The sequence below is a fragment of the Trachurus japonicus genome, unplaced genomic scaffold (genome assembly GCF_045865225.1).
Source record: "Trachurus japonicus isolate A0001 unplaced genomic scaffold, Traja_1.0 AP029852.1".
NCBI lineage: Eukaryota > Metazoa > Chordata > Actinopteri > Carangiformes > Carangidae > Trachurus > Trachurus japonicus.
In genome coordinates, this window is record NW_028219985.1 from 10,439 (window position 1) to 27,204 (window position 16,766).

The following is a 16,766-nucleotide window of genomic DNA, read 5'->3' on the forward strand; positions in this document are numbered from 1 at the left end:
CAGGGGAATGACAGACACTAGAGGGAGGGGGAAAACACCAGAGAACATTGGGAAACTGAGGCACAAAACCAAAACCCCAACAATCTGTGACTGTGAGAAAGAAAAAAAGTGCAGGCACTCAGCAATAAAATCAAGTTGAGCTGTGAATCCTTAGCTCTGTGCAGTGCTCCTCCAGGCCTGCAGGAGGCCCCGACAGGAGCAGTCTAGAAGCACCATCAGGGTCTTGAAGAAATTCTACTTCTGAAATAATCAGAGCCAATAGACAGACTATTTGACCATTAACAAGATAAAAATATAACAATCTAACATAAACCATGGATTCCTAAATGGAGACCAAAGTAGTCCAACTCAATGTGCAGACAAAACCCCCCAAAATAATTCAACTGAATATAAAGATGTATAAGCATAATATTGAAAACCATATGAAGATGTCTAATCATTACACAACAAAAAATATATTTATCACAAAAAGGATAAGAGGTCAAAGTCTTCATTGAGGCCAGGAAAACTGGTGGCCTTCAGGGCATGAATCCAGTAGGCCTCTCTCTGTTTGAGGCGTTTGACTTTGTCCTCACCCCTTGCATCAACACTAATAACCTCAATACCTGACACTTGTAGAGATGAATCGTGTGTTGTGCTTCCATATAATGTTTGGCCATCAGATAATTCAAATTCCGTGTTCGAATGGCATATCTATGTTCTGCCACTCTGTCCCTCAGTCTTCTTTTAGTGAGGCCTATATAGAAACAGCCACAGATACATTCAAGTCGGTACACAACATGAGTAGTGTTACAATTTATGAAACCGGAAATAGAATACATTTTGTTGTAAACACATCTCTAAAAGTGTCGGTTTTAACCATATTTTCACAGCATTTACAGTTACCACAACGAAAGTTGCCCTTTGGTCGACACAGCCAGGTGTCTGGTTTGTGAGCAGGAAGATAACTCCTTACTAATTTATCCTTGATGGTGGGGGCCCTTCTAAAACTGATACCCGGACGTTCAGGGAATACGTTCTAATCTGTGCCTGTGGTTGGAGCATACACATGAATAACATTTATATTTATATTTATTAGAGAAACAAAACATTTTAATCCTTTCAAACTCTTCTTTGATTTTTAAACTGTGATCTGCCATTACATTCTCCACACCAAGAGAAACTGAATTAAAACTGTAAATAAAACTCCAACTCCAATAGTGCTGCTTTTATGGCTAAAATAACCCTGTTCATTCCATTTCTTCCTCCAGTCCCCTTCATTGTCCACAGGTCTGTGGGTCTCCTGGATAGAAGTGACATCAAGTCTTTTAACATTGATCCAACTAAAGTCAGGAACACATCGGCCCGACCATCGGGCGTCGGAGACAGTCGTGGAGAGTCGGACGACGTCGGGTACGCGGTGGTGTGTTTCACTGCTTCCTTTCTCCCGACTGTGTCCAACGAGAGGCGACGTAGTCATCGGATAAAGGCCGTCAGCCATCGGCTCGCGTCAGGTGGGCCTTAAAAATACAGGCTCTTTTGACAACATTGCTCCATTTACATTTGATGTGCCAATTAAAACAGAGAACAAAAACAGGCTGAGAGAAAACAAAAAGGCAAACCTAGTCAGCTTTAACAGTCTGTTTTTTTGCACACTAAAAATCTATTGGTCTGCCCAGGAGTTCACTCACCATACAGCCCCTCCATCTGAAGGACAAACTTACCACCATGCAGGTTGACCCACCCCTCATGACCCGGATCACCTTACTGGCAGTCCTCAATTTGTCAGGCTGGGGTCCATAACATCAGACATGGTGACCATTTTTAGAAAAAGGCTCCTATGTTCCCCGCTTTTCCCCAAAAGGACCCGGGGAACATGCAGTTTTTGTACCCAACTACCCATACCTTGAAGTGGAGTTGTGAGTGACTTGGCATATTTTTGCCTATTTTTGAGTGAGAAGTTGAGTTGTGACTTTGAGTGAGAAGTGGAATTGTCCCATGGTAAGTAGAGAGTGTCCATCGACTGGCAATAGCGGGGAACATATGACCCTTTTTCTGAAAAAGGGTCCTATGTTCCCCAGTATGTATTGCGACCGGGGAACATAGGACCCATTTGGGGAAAAACAGGGAACATAGGACCCTTTTATGTTCCCCGATCGGGGAACATAGGTACGCTCCCCAGAGAACTACCCAGTGTAAAAAAAAAACCCAAACACACCCCTTTTCCACTAAAAAAGATCACGATATTTAAACCCATGTGCCAGATCACAACATAAACAAATACCTTAACGGGAATGAAATCAGAAACAGCTGTGCGTAGAGGACGCCAAGCATCTCTCTTTTTCTTTTGCGTTGCGCCACAAAATTAGAGCCCACTGTCACATGCTCCAAGCATGCACTCAGAGAGAGAGAGAGAGAGAGAGAGAGAGAGAGAGAAATATATGTCACTCTCACAAAAGGCAGAAAAATTATGGTTTGAAAATAGAGCCAGACATCAGGCATCTCATGATGGAGGTAAACTATTTAATTGATTGCTGTAACAGAATAACAAAATTTTGCATTTACTTAACAATATTTCAAAGAATTTCCAAACTGATTTGAGTATTTTCTGGCGACATTGAGATCCTTTAAGCAGCAACATACAACAGTAGAAAGCAGATGGGCCTCCACAGCATAAAGCTCTATTGACAGTAGCTTATGCTAAGCCCCAAATCATGAAATGCATTGGGAATTTGATATAAAAAGAAAATACTTTAGCTAATTCTTAAAATGTAGATGCTCTCTCTGCTGCTGACAGCAGAAAACTGTGTGTAGCTGATCAAAAGAGGTGTAGCTACATTTTTAGTTCATGTTTTATAAATTTGCATTAGTGAAATAAAAACTGATTTTCCAATTGGGCCTGTAATCTCCTGACAGGAAAGGCCAAACCAAAAATTCCTGGTAACATCACAGGCCTCAGGAAAATTCCGAACAAACTATGGGGCACATTGGATTGGTTCAGAAATATGTTTTGCCATCTTAAGACAACAGGAAATACTGTTAACACATTATTATTATTATTATTATTATTATTGTTATTATTATTATTATGTGTGGATACATTTCAGGGACAATCATGGTACCTTTCTTTCACAGTTAAATCTTATTAGCTTAATACATAAAGCTGCCTAATACAACACATTTACCATCACTGTCACTGGGGGTTTTCTGAGTAGGATGAATCTATTTAATGTTGAATAAAACCCTAAAGCCAGTGGAGGTGGAAAAGGACCCCCTATAGATCTTTATTAAATTTCGAAGAGATGGCTTGACTGTGCTTGTTTTTTGCTATATGAAACCACACTGGACCACCATGTACATTTAAACATCAGAAAGAGCCAGACTCTGTTTTTTCAAAGTTTAGAAAAGAATACTTTTTAAGAAACAGAGTAGAGTGTCAGAATATCTATCTTTTTGTCTCACTCAGTTTACTCAATGACACCCACATCAGGGTATCAGAAATTCATTAAGAACATGGATAAGGATAATCATTTCCACAGATGACACTTGAATCACTGTCAGAATATTATGACATTTCTGAGTCTTTAGCCCTGACAGAATGTGTATCGTGTGTTTAAGGCCTCTACTTACATTAAGATTCAGAGTGACATCCATATGGCAGGCACAGGCAAAATAAGGGGTGGGTTATGAGGAGACTGCATTAAATCCAGCATGTTATCACACAATATCACTGTTGTTTAAGCTACCCTGAATGCACTGCTTTATGGGTCACTGAAAATAAAATTTAATGGCTTGTGTAAATGTTGTTATTTCATTGGTCCTCTTGTGAGAAATCAGCCCTAAAGTATGTTTGGGTTTTGGCACAAAAGAACACAAACAGACACATGCCTTAGGTTATAGCTACAGTATAGAAAACTAAAAATGACATAGGCTAAGTCAATAATGACATAATGATACAGAAAAAAAAAAAAAAAAAAAGAAGCTACATTTCTGCTTGTATTCATTTAACTATATCTGTGTCTGTATGCTCATTAGGTAGGCAGTCTTAACATCAATCTAAAGCTGGATTGGTTAGCTGCATGGGCAAACCAGACAGAGGGAAATTATTACAACATGCCACAAGCTAGCTGGCAAACTGGTAGACTCTATCCGGGTATTTAGTGTGACCTCCCTTGGTACCAAGCACATCTTGAACCTGTCTGTAGGCCTACTTTTCAGATGAAATGGTCCCATCAAATTTGGACAATATCACCAACGCTGCTGGCAGAAATGCAGCCTCAAAACAGGACAGACCCTCCACCATGTTTTACTAAGGGGCCACAAGCACTCATTCTTCCATCTCTTTCCAACTCTTCTTCTCACATATAATCAATGATTGGACCAAAAAATTCAAAACTTTAATTCATCACTTCATGAAGAGGGTTTCTAAGTCAGCTTGCAATGAGGTAAACTCATACAACATAATGCTTAAGTGTGTCTTGGGAAAACAAATACAGATGTTTACAGGTGTTAGCAATTCCACTGGTAAGGTTTCCATTCCATTTAGGTTTAAGAGAGCCAGGTTCCTGCTATTGCTCAAGTATATGGGGAGGATACACTAAATACTTGCCACTTTAGCCTGTAGACAATGGCGCAAAATAGTGGGTATGCACTATACATGGTGGGACGCTGCACTAGAGGGGGTGCCAAAGCGATGGGGGGGAAATTATTTCAAGTAGGCATTTTCTATATTTAGCAGCTTTTGTGCATATGTAAATGATATGATCAATAACAGAGGCACATTTCTGATTAGGATATATGAAGAATGATAAATGATAAATGAAGAAAGTTGTTTGTGGTTATTTTATTGTTCAGACAATTAGCAAATTTTTAACTAGATGGTGAATCAAAAAATAAAACAGGTCAGTTATAGAACTTGGGAGTAATATAATGTCTTCATTCCGATATAACCCTACAGTGGTGTTGTGATGTATCTGATAAGTCTGATCAGATGCAGCGTCCAGTCAATAACTTGACATCTAATAAGGATATCATTTAAAACTAAAATGTAATGTTTTTTACATGTGGTTTGAGTGCTATAGTTTTGAAACCTTATAAGTTTGCAGTTTGACAATGTATCCTTTTTTAATGATCAGTGAGATGATGTAAGTGTTCGTGGGTGGATAGATGGGAAATGAACAGTCCTTGTTGCTGCTCTATACAGAGTCCGGCCATGTCGTTGAACAGATGTTTTACCCTCCAGCTGCATGGCGGGTCACGTTACTAAAACTATCAATGGTCCCCCTGACTGCTTCTCTCTGATATCTCTGAACAGTTTTTCCAGAAATATGCTGATATTTACTTTGAAACCGATGCCAATATTGCTGAAAACTCCACATTTCTTATGCTAGGAGCATGGCTGGGAGTGATGCAGGCATGATGGACATAGCAATTTGGAACTGCCACTGGACCAGCCTGATGTCAATCTTGTATTCTGGTTGTTGATTGGTAAGGGAGGATGTCCATTTTATGTGTCTTGGCCAATCATAGATTAGTATGAAAAAAAAATGCATTGAGTCAATGGGAGGAGATCCCGCCCCCGGAGAACAGAAGCCCCCGTCCTCCTCTACCCCAACCTTCTCTGCTTCTATGGACCAGCCTCCACTGAAAACTACTCACACTAGCAAAGGCAATATTGCATGTAAAAATAAATAAATACAGATGAGAAGTGAGGCTCTCTGCCCTCAACCTAGCATCTCTTGGCTGAAAACCAACCGGGGGGGCAACCACCATTCTGACATCCCACCAGTCCGACATAGGCCTCTAATTGTCAAAACAATACAATTCTTGCCTCCTGTGGTTGGAATGACGATATATATATATATATTTTTAAAAACATTTAAACATCCTGCCTTTCTGACAATTCATTTAATAGCGTATTTTTTTCCCAAAAAATGTTTGCACTGGTTGGGCTTAGGCAATGAAGAAAGGAGTTGGTTAAGTTCAGTAAAAAGAGCAGGTAGAGGCTAGGCAGGCCAAATAGATAGAGTCCAGATAAGTAGGAGGTAGTCACCTGTTGAGTAACGCGCATTTCCTTAAATATATTAAAGCCTGGAATGTGATGGGATGTCGGAATGACAGTATGTAACCAAACAAACTTTGTACAGTAGGAGCCATGCAATATTTCCCATACCAGCCGGCTGCCAGCCGACTCCCATCCAGCTCCCAGTCAGGTCCCAGCTGGCTGGAGTGACCCCCTCCTTCTCCTGGACGTGTTTATTTTTTTTACTGTAACTCCACCCATTCATTGAATTACAGAGTATGACCAGGAGATGGCGCTTCTCTCACAAAATACACATTGCCCACAGCCATTCTGATGTTATATGAATTTCTCGAGACACCCCTTTCAATTCGTTTAATGTTATTTTTTGTGTTTATCAGCAGACTTGGCGTGCTCAACTCCACGTATGAACAGGTAAATCGGGTGCCAGTCCAAAAAATTCAAAGTAAAAAAAGGTTGTGACAGCGAGCAGTTTTTATGAATTAAAAAGTGTTTAACTTAAAGTGAGTGCTGTCACAACCTTTTTTTACTTTGAATTTTTTGTGTTTAGGCAGGCTTAATTTGCATAGAATCATTTTTGGCAACCAGAAAAACAATGTTTGACCTGGCGCTTATTTGGGATGGACATTTCATATAAAAAATATTTTGCTACACCCGGCGGCAAATTGAGACTCGGCCATTGTTTGAAGTTTTACGGTAGTTCCCCTTTAATAGTGTTATCATCAGGCTCTCTTTGGGTGTTGTCTGCTGCTTAATATCTTCAATACATGAGTGCAAAAATTCATGGGATAGGTTAGGCCTATCTTCAGACGCAGCTTCTGAGAGATGAGAGGCCTGAATCGAGACACAACTACAAAAAATTAGGTTGTTTGGATGTTCTGACATGGGGAAAATAAAATTAACAGTATATGATTATAAAATGTAAAATGATGTGTGTAGTAGTTGTCGCTTCATGTAATCATGAATAAAAAAAAAATTCAGGTATTTTAAATGAGAATTAACATATTGTTTTACTAATTGCCACAAAGTATTTAGAGGTCCACACAGTATGAAGGTAGTTGTCCATGTAGGCCTATTCTTTGATTATAAAGCAGGTCTAAGTTCTATATTAATATTGTGTAAGTATCAAAGCCTCAGTCCACAAAGAAATGCACACAGCCTGTAATCACAAACTGAGACTTAAAACTAGCCGTCAGGACTTACAGTGGATACTAGTTTCATTTGGACGGATTCACACGAGATTCTCACGTGAGTCACGGGAGAGTCATGCGTCTTTTTAGTGGAGGAGTAATTGTGTTTTCACCAGAAGCTGCAATGTGCCCAAACAACCACCAGGTGGCATCTGTGAGCAGGAGGACGCCTCCATAGAGTGCCGAAGCGGAAGCAGGAAGTAACGGCGCCATGGGTCCTCAACTCGGAAAAAGTCTCCATACAAGTGAACGGGAGTTTTATTTCGTGATCCGATTGAATTGTGTCATGAGAAAAAAATATGACCTCTACCTGTTTAAAACATCAAGTTTCATGCCGAGAAATCAGCAGTTTATCGTAAAATGGCAACGGAAGAATGTATTTTGTGTGACAACCGCTCTAGGACTACAGATCTGGTGCCCCACAAAAAATACGTCACCAACTGACACGGGAAAGGGCGGCATTTGGTATGTGACGTCACCTACTGGTTACGGATTCTTCGGAATTTTATTTTACAATAGTTTTACAACAAACTGCTGATTTCTTGGCATGAAACGTGATGTTTTAAACAGGTAGAGGTCATATTTTTTCTCATGGCACAATTCAATCGGATCACGAAATAAAACTTTGACTCCCGTTCATTTACATGGAGACTTTTTCCGACTTGAGGATCCATGGTGCCGTTACTTCCTGCTTCCGCTTAGGCTCTCTATAAGACAGCAACAGGGAGCAGTTAACAGTGAACTGTATGCTAGTTTGTGAGGTCCCAACAAAGTCAGTCACTAAGCCTCGCCCAGTAAACCCACCACGTAACCACGAGTGTTTACCTGAAATCTGCTATTTATCTGGTATTTTTATTTGATCACGCAGAATGCTACAGTTAGAAAAGGCTGAGTCTTCTCTTTTCTAATTCACCAACCTCTCACTATTTGCATTCCAGGGAGAGGCCTGAGAGAGAAGATTAAAAACTACAGTGAGGTTGTTTTTATTTCGTAAAACCGTCTTTTTATGGACATGGATATCCTGTCATGCATTAAATATGGGACATTTGATGACTCTCGACAGATCTCACGGCTTCTCTTGAAATTTTCTGAGAAATGATTGGATGTTTGTTGGATTATTGCTTTACAGAATGTGGATAATTTGCTTGAAAATAGACAATAGTATTAATATCCCTGCAACTCTGCTACTTAAAAAACAGAGGCAATTTTCTTTTAGAGTAAAATTACCCCAAATTCTTGGTTAAATTATTTTTCCTACACATTAAAAACAAGTTTGTATTTGTATTTGAAGAAATACAAAGAAGAATATTATTAATTTTTTTTTTTAATTAGTTTTAGCATTTTTTGTCTGGAAAGCAAATAAAAGCCCCAAATGAAACTGTAAGTAAAAGTTTGAACCAAACTGTAAAACTGTTTCTCCAGCTGTGTTTCATCTCTTCTCTCTGTGTAGCATTCAGCTCATGCTAAGTCTTATCAAGGTGTCTGCTAATCAGTCAGAGGGCTTACTCATGCAGATGCTACCAGCTAATGCTACATTCTCATGGGAACTAGCAAGGGTATCTCATCCCTTTTACACAAGTCAGCTACATCATTTGAGATGAACTATGGCTCACTCCAAAAGACACTAAGAGTTGTAATATTTACACATAAAAAGACATTATGAAACATAAAGTTCCCAAATGAAACACATAAACTGTTCTTCAATAAACTATAAACATCTCTACATTGTGTTCCCTATTAAAGTCATCCTATTTGTGTTTGTTTCCTTCTCTGAATCCTAAAGTCAGTCTGCCCACCGACTTGCTAAAGCATGGTTAATCACCAGGTGCTTCTTCTGTCAGTGGTTAGCGCTGCAATCTAGAATTAAAAGTGACACCACAGTGCACAGCTACTGTCAACATGGTGTGAGTGGTTGTTTCTGTTCCTCCTTCACATGCTGTGAGGTGACAAAGGCAAGAGAAGACACTAGTTGGCAGAAATTGGCACAATAGAATCTTGTCTCAGATAACCCTTAGCCAAAGTTTTGGGAAAGAAGGCCAGGAGGAATCTCAAATATCTCGAAGTCTGAGCTTGGTCAGTACTGTTGGTCAGTGCTACAGCACAGGTGTAGGCTACAATCTGGTCCTCCTGCTCCCCACAAGCTGCATAATCAGGTGAAGTATGGAAACTGAGCTGAACTCACATGTTCAGATCCCCTTTAGACCAGGAAGGTTCCTGCCTGCTGTACCTAAAATGGATCCCGAGCAGGTTGCTATATAAACAAATGTGGCATGCATAAAATCCAGTTTAGATCGGCAGTAACACCTGACAAGTTTCCTTGATGGATGTAACCTGGAACCACCTCCTGAGGAGATGAAGACTTCACACTGAGCTCAATGGGTCTCATTCATGAAACGTGAGCTAGGGTTGTGCCGATTGGCGATCCCATCGTCTATCGCCGATTGAGAGGACGATCGGCGATTTTACACACATGCTACTTTTTTATTGATCCAATGCGCTTGATCCAATCTGTTTTGTTTTAATGAAGCCGCTTCTCTGGCTGCTTCCAACAGATACTCTGTCAAATGACTGTTTCACCAATCAAATGCAGTCACTGGCGGAGCCAGGTAGTCATATGACCGCACACAAAATCTCTGCAATCTCAAATTCGAGGAAAGAACACACGTTTAGCTGGTGTTGTGGCTGTGACTAGGCTGCTGACGCCAGCCCTGTTATGTCACAGCCTCCCGTGGCTGCTGTAGCTCTGCAGTTATGCGTTTTTTTGTTTCTATGTTTCATATCGAACTATTCTGGCTTTACTAAGGGGCTGTCCACACGAACCCGGGTATTTTTGAAACCGTGTGTTTCTCTACACGGTTTGGCCTTTCGTCCACACGTAACCGCAGTTGTGGGCTCCTGAAACCGGAGTTTTTTGTAACCGGAGTCCAGGGTGAACTTTTTCGAAAACTCCGGTTTCAGCTTCATGTGTGGACAGGAAAACCGGACATTTTTCATAAATCCCCACCCCCCCAGTTACTGTTGCTAGCACGTCAAGCTTCTCGACACTGACCCATGGATCATCATGCGCTGACCGCTCAGACGCTGAGTGGACTATTATGGCTACTGTGAATATCAATAATCACTAAACATGCGGACACTAATACAAAATCGCATGGTCACCATATGTAAACATAATGTTGATATGGAGTAAATAGGCTTTTATAAAATTGTAAATTGCGGTCACTTCCCCACTGTTTTGCTTCCTCCCGTCCTGTAGCCTACATTTGTTTTCAATGAAGCCTTTCAGAATCAATCAGTGGATCGATGGATTATCGTTACGATGTGTGTATTTGTGTATTTTCGTATCTGTCATAAACAAGAGATTACGGGCGGGGTGTGTTAGTATAGCGCGGACTCTCGGTGCCAGTCAGTTTGAGCCTCCACTCTCTCTGTACAAGTTACAGCTGCTATCCTGTTAGGAGTGATATCGCCACCTACTGCTTTGGAATGCACATGACATTGTTTGAGACGGATTTGCGGTCTCATGTGGACGGAGTTATTGTTTATCACACCGGTGGTGTGGACGCAATTTTTTTTTTAACCGGGGTCCATAAAAGTTTGGTTTCAAAAATATCTGTGTTCGTGTGGACTAGGCCTAATAAGATACTTAATTCACTACATCTGTTATTTCCCTCCATGACTTTGATTTACCTGTCTCAGTCAAACAACTAGTAACAGAAGAGAATTAAATATTTTTTCTGGACTCCACTTCACCCAAAATGACTTCGATCCTCTCTCTCTCTCTCTCTCTCTTTCTCTACCTCTTTTCTTGTTTGCATCATGGCCGCAGGTGAACAGGATGCACCTATCTCCTTATATGGTGGTCAGGATCTCCTTATATGGCTATTCATGGGTGGAGATCTATGCTAATTGCTGATCACTGGGAGCGTGCTGTTAATCTACGATGGGTTTGGCATTCATGATCTTACACACGTGTTTACAATCAATCCGGAGTAGAGTTTTAGTAGCGTGAGCTTTTATGTGCAAATCTACACACAGATATACTAATGTTTCATGAATGAGACCCATTGTGTCTAACCACATTAGCTGTAAATACCAATCGAGAAACCACTGGCTAAAAAAGTTGTAGGTTGGCTGCAGGTTTTCATTGCAACCAATCACAGCACTAGCTGAATCAATGTATAAGCTCCTCCCACAAAAACATACAAAAATAGGCTGACACCCTGATTGATTGCAATAAAAAATGTTTTCAGCAATCAAGCCTAATGGTGTGTGATCTTAAGGAACACAGAACCTGCTTTTACAGCATCACCATAGGAACCAACCTAGACATGTTAGCAGACCTCTGCATCACCGTGAATGTAAAGATTGAGATCTTTCTAGGAAGATTTACATTCATGTCACATGGACTTACTGCTACTGAGGAGGCCAAAGATACTGAAGAGGTTCAACTCAGAGTGTCAGAGTTTGAAATGTTCTTTCGTCCTCATTCCTCTATAAATCCACCCACACCTGGAGGCCAGTGTCTTAGGCAACCTGTGAACAGTCTCATCTTCTCATCTGACACTGGACAGGACACGGTGTGATCCATTCAGTCCCCTCGAGACAACAACGTAATAGAGAATGTGAGGAAGTCACATAAGTATAGGTGAGCCTGCACTGTACTGTAGTCCCAGCAGGACGTGATCAATGATAACAGCTGAACCCTCCTTTTGAAGTGTTCTGATTAGGGAGGGTTTGTGTCTCATTGAGATATGAAGAAAGCATAATGTTCCTTTGAGTGTGAGGGAAAGTTGGCTTCAGCAACAAATGTGTCTCCCATGAGTGCTTGGGAAAAACAGTCTGATGGAATATTGAAAGACACTGTATATTTCCAATGAGTGCCAGAACTAACGACTGATTTGTAAAATTATGTCCCAATCAGGAAAGTGATTCATTTGCCAGTGTGGTTGGGCCTGTCAAAGTGCGGCACTGTGCTGTGCCGGGGTGTATTAAGACAGACGTCAACTAAAATCTTTGTCACGACAACAGATGTGAAATTTTGCTTGAGTCTTAGGACCGCTCACAGCAGGGCCCGATGGTACTCTCCAGGGACATCTGGGACGAGTGGCGGATCAGCGGCGCCATTGTTGGGTCCACCATGGAGGAGGGAGGGAAGAGCTTGTACCAACTAATCACCATCGTGCTGAGGTCTAACTCCTCCAGTAGGATTCGAGCCACACCCATGAAGCATTTGCGGTCCATCCGTCCATAGTTGCCCCAAACAATCACCTATGGGAGAGACAGATTTTTTTTATAACATGTGTAACACTTCACATTAGTTTTATGCATTAATGGGTAATCCGCCTACAGCTGAACACCGCCTCTCTCAAAGAGAGAGCAGTCCGACACCAAATTAAAACCATGATGCCTGTCTCTGCTTTTCCTGCGCTGCAGAAGACATGTTAGTAGTGTAAATTATCATCAAAATTCATATTTCCATTTTTTGCTGTCCTCCGGCACCAACACAAAGGGCAGTGGGAGTGTGTGTGTGAAGCACGTAAGTTAAAAAGAAGTGGTCATTTCATCTCAAATGAAAGCAGGCATTTACTACATAAAATGGATTTACGTAGTAACTGAATACAGAAGTGTGCGGGGGAGGCTGATAAAGACACATTTCCAACTAGCTAACAGGAGATTACGGTGTCTACGTGCAGGAGAAAGAACCACTCAGAGGAATATCTCACTTCAACTCACTTTACTGGAAGACGGCAGCAAACACAGGTGAGTTACATTCAAGGCGAGCGATAACAACACAGGGCTGTACTAACTGCAACTCCCTGACCACAACACAGGAAGTCTGTCACTAACACGCAGTTCCGGCAGAGGTCCAATGTCATAACTACATCACAAACAATAACCAATATCTGTTTAATAAGAGAATAATAATAACATTGTCAGCGTTACACTACTCAGAACACACAAATATACAATACTCAGAACACACAAATACATGCTAACAAATATATTTTATTTTCCCCACAAAAACAATGTACACAGTGTATATCCCAACCAACACAAAGTTGCACATACAGTGGTCTATATACAAAACAACAGAAGCATTTACTGTATACAGTTACACGAAGTATGCTGCATGTTTGGGTCTGGCCACAGCACCACATTCACATCAGCAATGTTTTCCCTGGCCAAGCAGCGGGGGAAATATCGCCTAGCATGGTGAATCCAGCCATGAAAAGCATCAACTGCTGTATCTCCACATGTGTCTTCCATAGCTTGGAGAAGGGTACATGCGTTTGTGGATTTCGGTCATACACTTCCCATCTCCAGGCAGAAAAAGATTCCACAATAGGATTGAGGAATGGAGAACATGGAGGGAGGTAAACAACTAAAAAGTGTGGGTGGGCAGTGAACCAGTTACAAACCGGAGCAGCCTGGTGGAAACTGACGTTGTCCCAAATGACAACGTACCTGAGCTGCTCTGGGCTGTCTATCTGATCTGGTGGAACGAGTGTGTAAAATATGACTGGGTGTGGGAATAGACTGGTTCCAGATTATGGTAGATCAACGCAATGAGTTGTTGTCTGAAACAATGCCACAAACACAGAGGGTCCAGTTCATCTTATTTATTGTTTCGCTGGTTAATTCTGATGAAAAGGAAAATGAAAGAACAGCAAGATTAGTCCACACAACTCAAATATTCAGATAAGTTAAAGCAGAAGTAAGTGATATATTTGTGTTAATATAAGTCTTAAATAGTTATATCTTCCGACAGCAATCACTTACATAGAGTGTTTGGACTGAAACACGGGTCTGTCAGTCACTCTGCTCTGCTCTGAGCCGAGGAGAAAACATTTATCGTATCCTACAGTTTTTATCCAATGAGGAGAGAGAACGGCATGCAGGGCTGTGTGTGCAGCCAAGGAACGCCGTGAATGTGGCGACGTAGGGACGAGGACTGCTATGGTGCGTTCAAGGAAACTCGTATTTTTCCGACCGTGAAGTGGTACCAGTTCGATCTGGTACGAGTTCACCGGTCGGAAGTTACGAGTGGCCGTTATAGTGACTTTCACAGGTAAAACAGGTCGGAAAAACACGAGTGGGTTGCCTGAAACGCTACAAAGTCGTAAGTTGTGACTTGAAGCTGTAATTTACGATTTCAAAAGCCTGCCTGGAACGCAGCATTAGCGGAAACGACCGGACCACTTACTTCTGCTTTAACAACTATTCAAAGTGTACTTAATCTTGGTAAACATAACTCAAACTTAATAAAGAGTAGAAGGTAGCAACAATATTCTTCAATTAACTATAGAGTGCCGAAGCGGAAGCAGGAAGTAACAGCCCCATGGGTCCTCGACTCGGAAAAAGTCTCCATGTAAATCAGGGGTGCTCACACTTTTTCAGCCTGAGAGCTACTTTTAAAGTGACCAAGTCAAAATGATCTACCAATTTTTGGTCGTCTAGTTGGTCGGACTATGCGGCGGGGGGGGTCTCCATGTAAATCAGGGGTGCTCACACTTTTTCAGCCTGAGAGATACTTTTAAAGTGACCAAGTCAAAATGATCTACCAATTTTTGGTCGTCCAGTTGGTCGGACTATGCGGCGGGGGGGGGGTTGGCGGCGGCAGCTGCATTTACCGTGCGCCCCTGTCTGTATGTGAACCTGTGTCTGTCTATGTGCGGGCAGAGATGAGAGATGGTGTTTTTTTTAATAATCATGCTAGCGTTTCACCATCTCTCATCTGTCAGCTGTCAGCCTCTCAACCTGCCGCCTCTCTCGCTTGCGGGCGCACCGCACGTAAACACACGTGAGGAGAAAAAAAACAAAACTTTTTTTTTTTTTCTGTTAGTGGGAAACACTGATCAAGCTGTGCGTACGCACAACTCTGCGCAATATTCCATTGATAAATCACACCGGACCCAAGAATGGTGCAGACATGAACACACCTCATATTCCACCCCCAGAATGCCTCAGCACAACCATATGGTCAGCACGTGCATAATTAAGTAGCCATGTGCGCTCTGTGGAGCGGCAACAAATTAACAACAAAGACAACGGGCGGAGAGCTTGATTCACCCGGAATGATGCTTCGGCGGACCTGCCCTCGCTTTTGAGGTCGGTTCTTTTACAGTCTATGGGTCGGTTGTGAGAAAAATGCCTGCTGTCCAGACAACTGTGTTTTTAATTTTTTTTTTTTTTTTTTTGTTCTTCATCACGCGATCGACCCAAATGACGTAATGAGCACCCCTGATGTAAATGAACGGGAGTCAAAGTTTTATTTGTGATCCGATTGAATTGTGCCATGAGAAAAAAATATGACCTCTACCTGTTTAAAACATCACGTTTCATGCAGAGAAATCAGCAGTTTGTTGTAAAACTATTGTAAAATAAAATTCAGAAGAATCCATAACCAGAAAGCCTACAAGTCGCGTAGGTGACGTCACACACCAAACGCCGCCCTTTCCCGTGTCAGTTGGTGACATATTTTTTGTGGGACACCAGATCTGTAGTCTGTAGAGCGTTGTCACACAAAATACATTCTTCTGTTGCCGTTTTACGATAAACTGCTGATTTCTTGGCAGAGGTAGAGGACATATTTTTTTCTCATGGCACAATTCAAACGGATCACTAAATAAAACTTGGACTCCCGTTCATTTGTATGGAGACCTTTTTCGAATTGAGGACCCATGGCGCCGTTACTTCCTGCTTGCGCTTCGGCACTCTATAACATAAACAAAGAGTGTGTGGAACTTAAATGAATAACTCACATCAACTCTGCAGCTCAACAGTCATGGGGTGAGGGAGGATGAGGACTCTGCAGCAGCTGCTTTGTTCTCCAGAGCAGAAAGGGCCACAGGTGAGCTACAGCTACCTGCCTACATCAACTTCTGAGCTCCGCCCTCAGTGATGTGAGGGGAAGGAGGAGGATGGAAGGAGCTGAGGTGGAAGGAGGGATGTGGAAGGAGGTGGGGATTTTCTACAGAGTGTGTTGTGTAGGGTGTCCAGGAATGTGCTCACATGAGCGGTGTTGTAGAGTCCAAGGGTAGCATGGTGATGTATGACGCCGTGGTGGGTAATCGCTGCACACATTGTGATGTTCCCTCCACGCTGGCCAGGGACTTGGCACGCTGGCTGATGATATTCCTTCCCCTCCTTCTTCTATTTGTGAGGTTGAATCCAACCTCATCAATAAATATGAACTGGTGCTCCACTGCAGCCACCTCCAGCTCAAGGACTCTGTGAAACAAACATGACAATATGAGAAATAGACATGGCGTGGTCACTATTGTGAAGCACAATCATTATGATTGTGAAATATGTATAATTTAGTGTTGAGAGTATAAATCAATTGTTGGATTGTATAGGACTTACTTGCACATAGTTATATCGCAGTTCTTTGACTCTTTCTGAATTGTGTTCAAATGGCATCCTGTAGACCTGCTTCATTCTCAGATTATTTCTGCGCAAGACACAGTCCAGTGTTGATAAGCTTTCCCTATCAATATTTTGAAATCTCATTGTTTTCTTTTCTTTTTTTTTTCTTTGTATTTGCCGTCATG

The 16,766-nt window shown here is 41.7% G+C and overlaps 1 protein-coding gene across 1 annotated transcript in view; it reads right to left on the reverse strand.

Annotated features, from left to right (window-relative positions):
• Positions 1-11,676: 11,676 nt before the first annotated feature.
• The window catches only part of LOC146960896 (regulating synaptic membrane exocytosis protein 4-like), a 38,098-nt gene continuing 33,008 nt past the window's right edge, over positions 11,677-16,766 (reverse strand). The window contains exon 6 of the mRNA XM_085771957.1: positions 11,677-12,480. Within this exon, the coding sequence (XP_085628083.1) occupies positions 12,262-12,480 (219 nt within the window). The 3' untranslated portion in view covers positions 11,677-12,261. The remainder of the gene's footprint in view (positions 12,481-16,766) is intronic.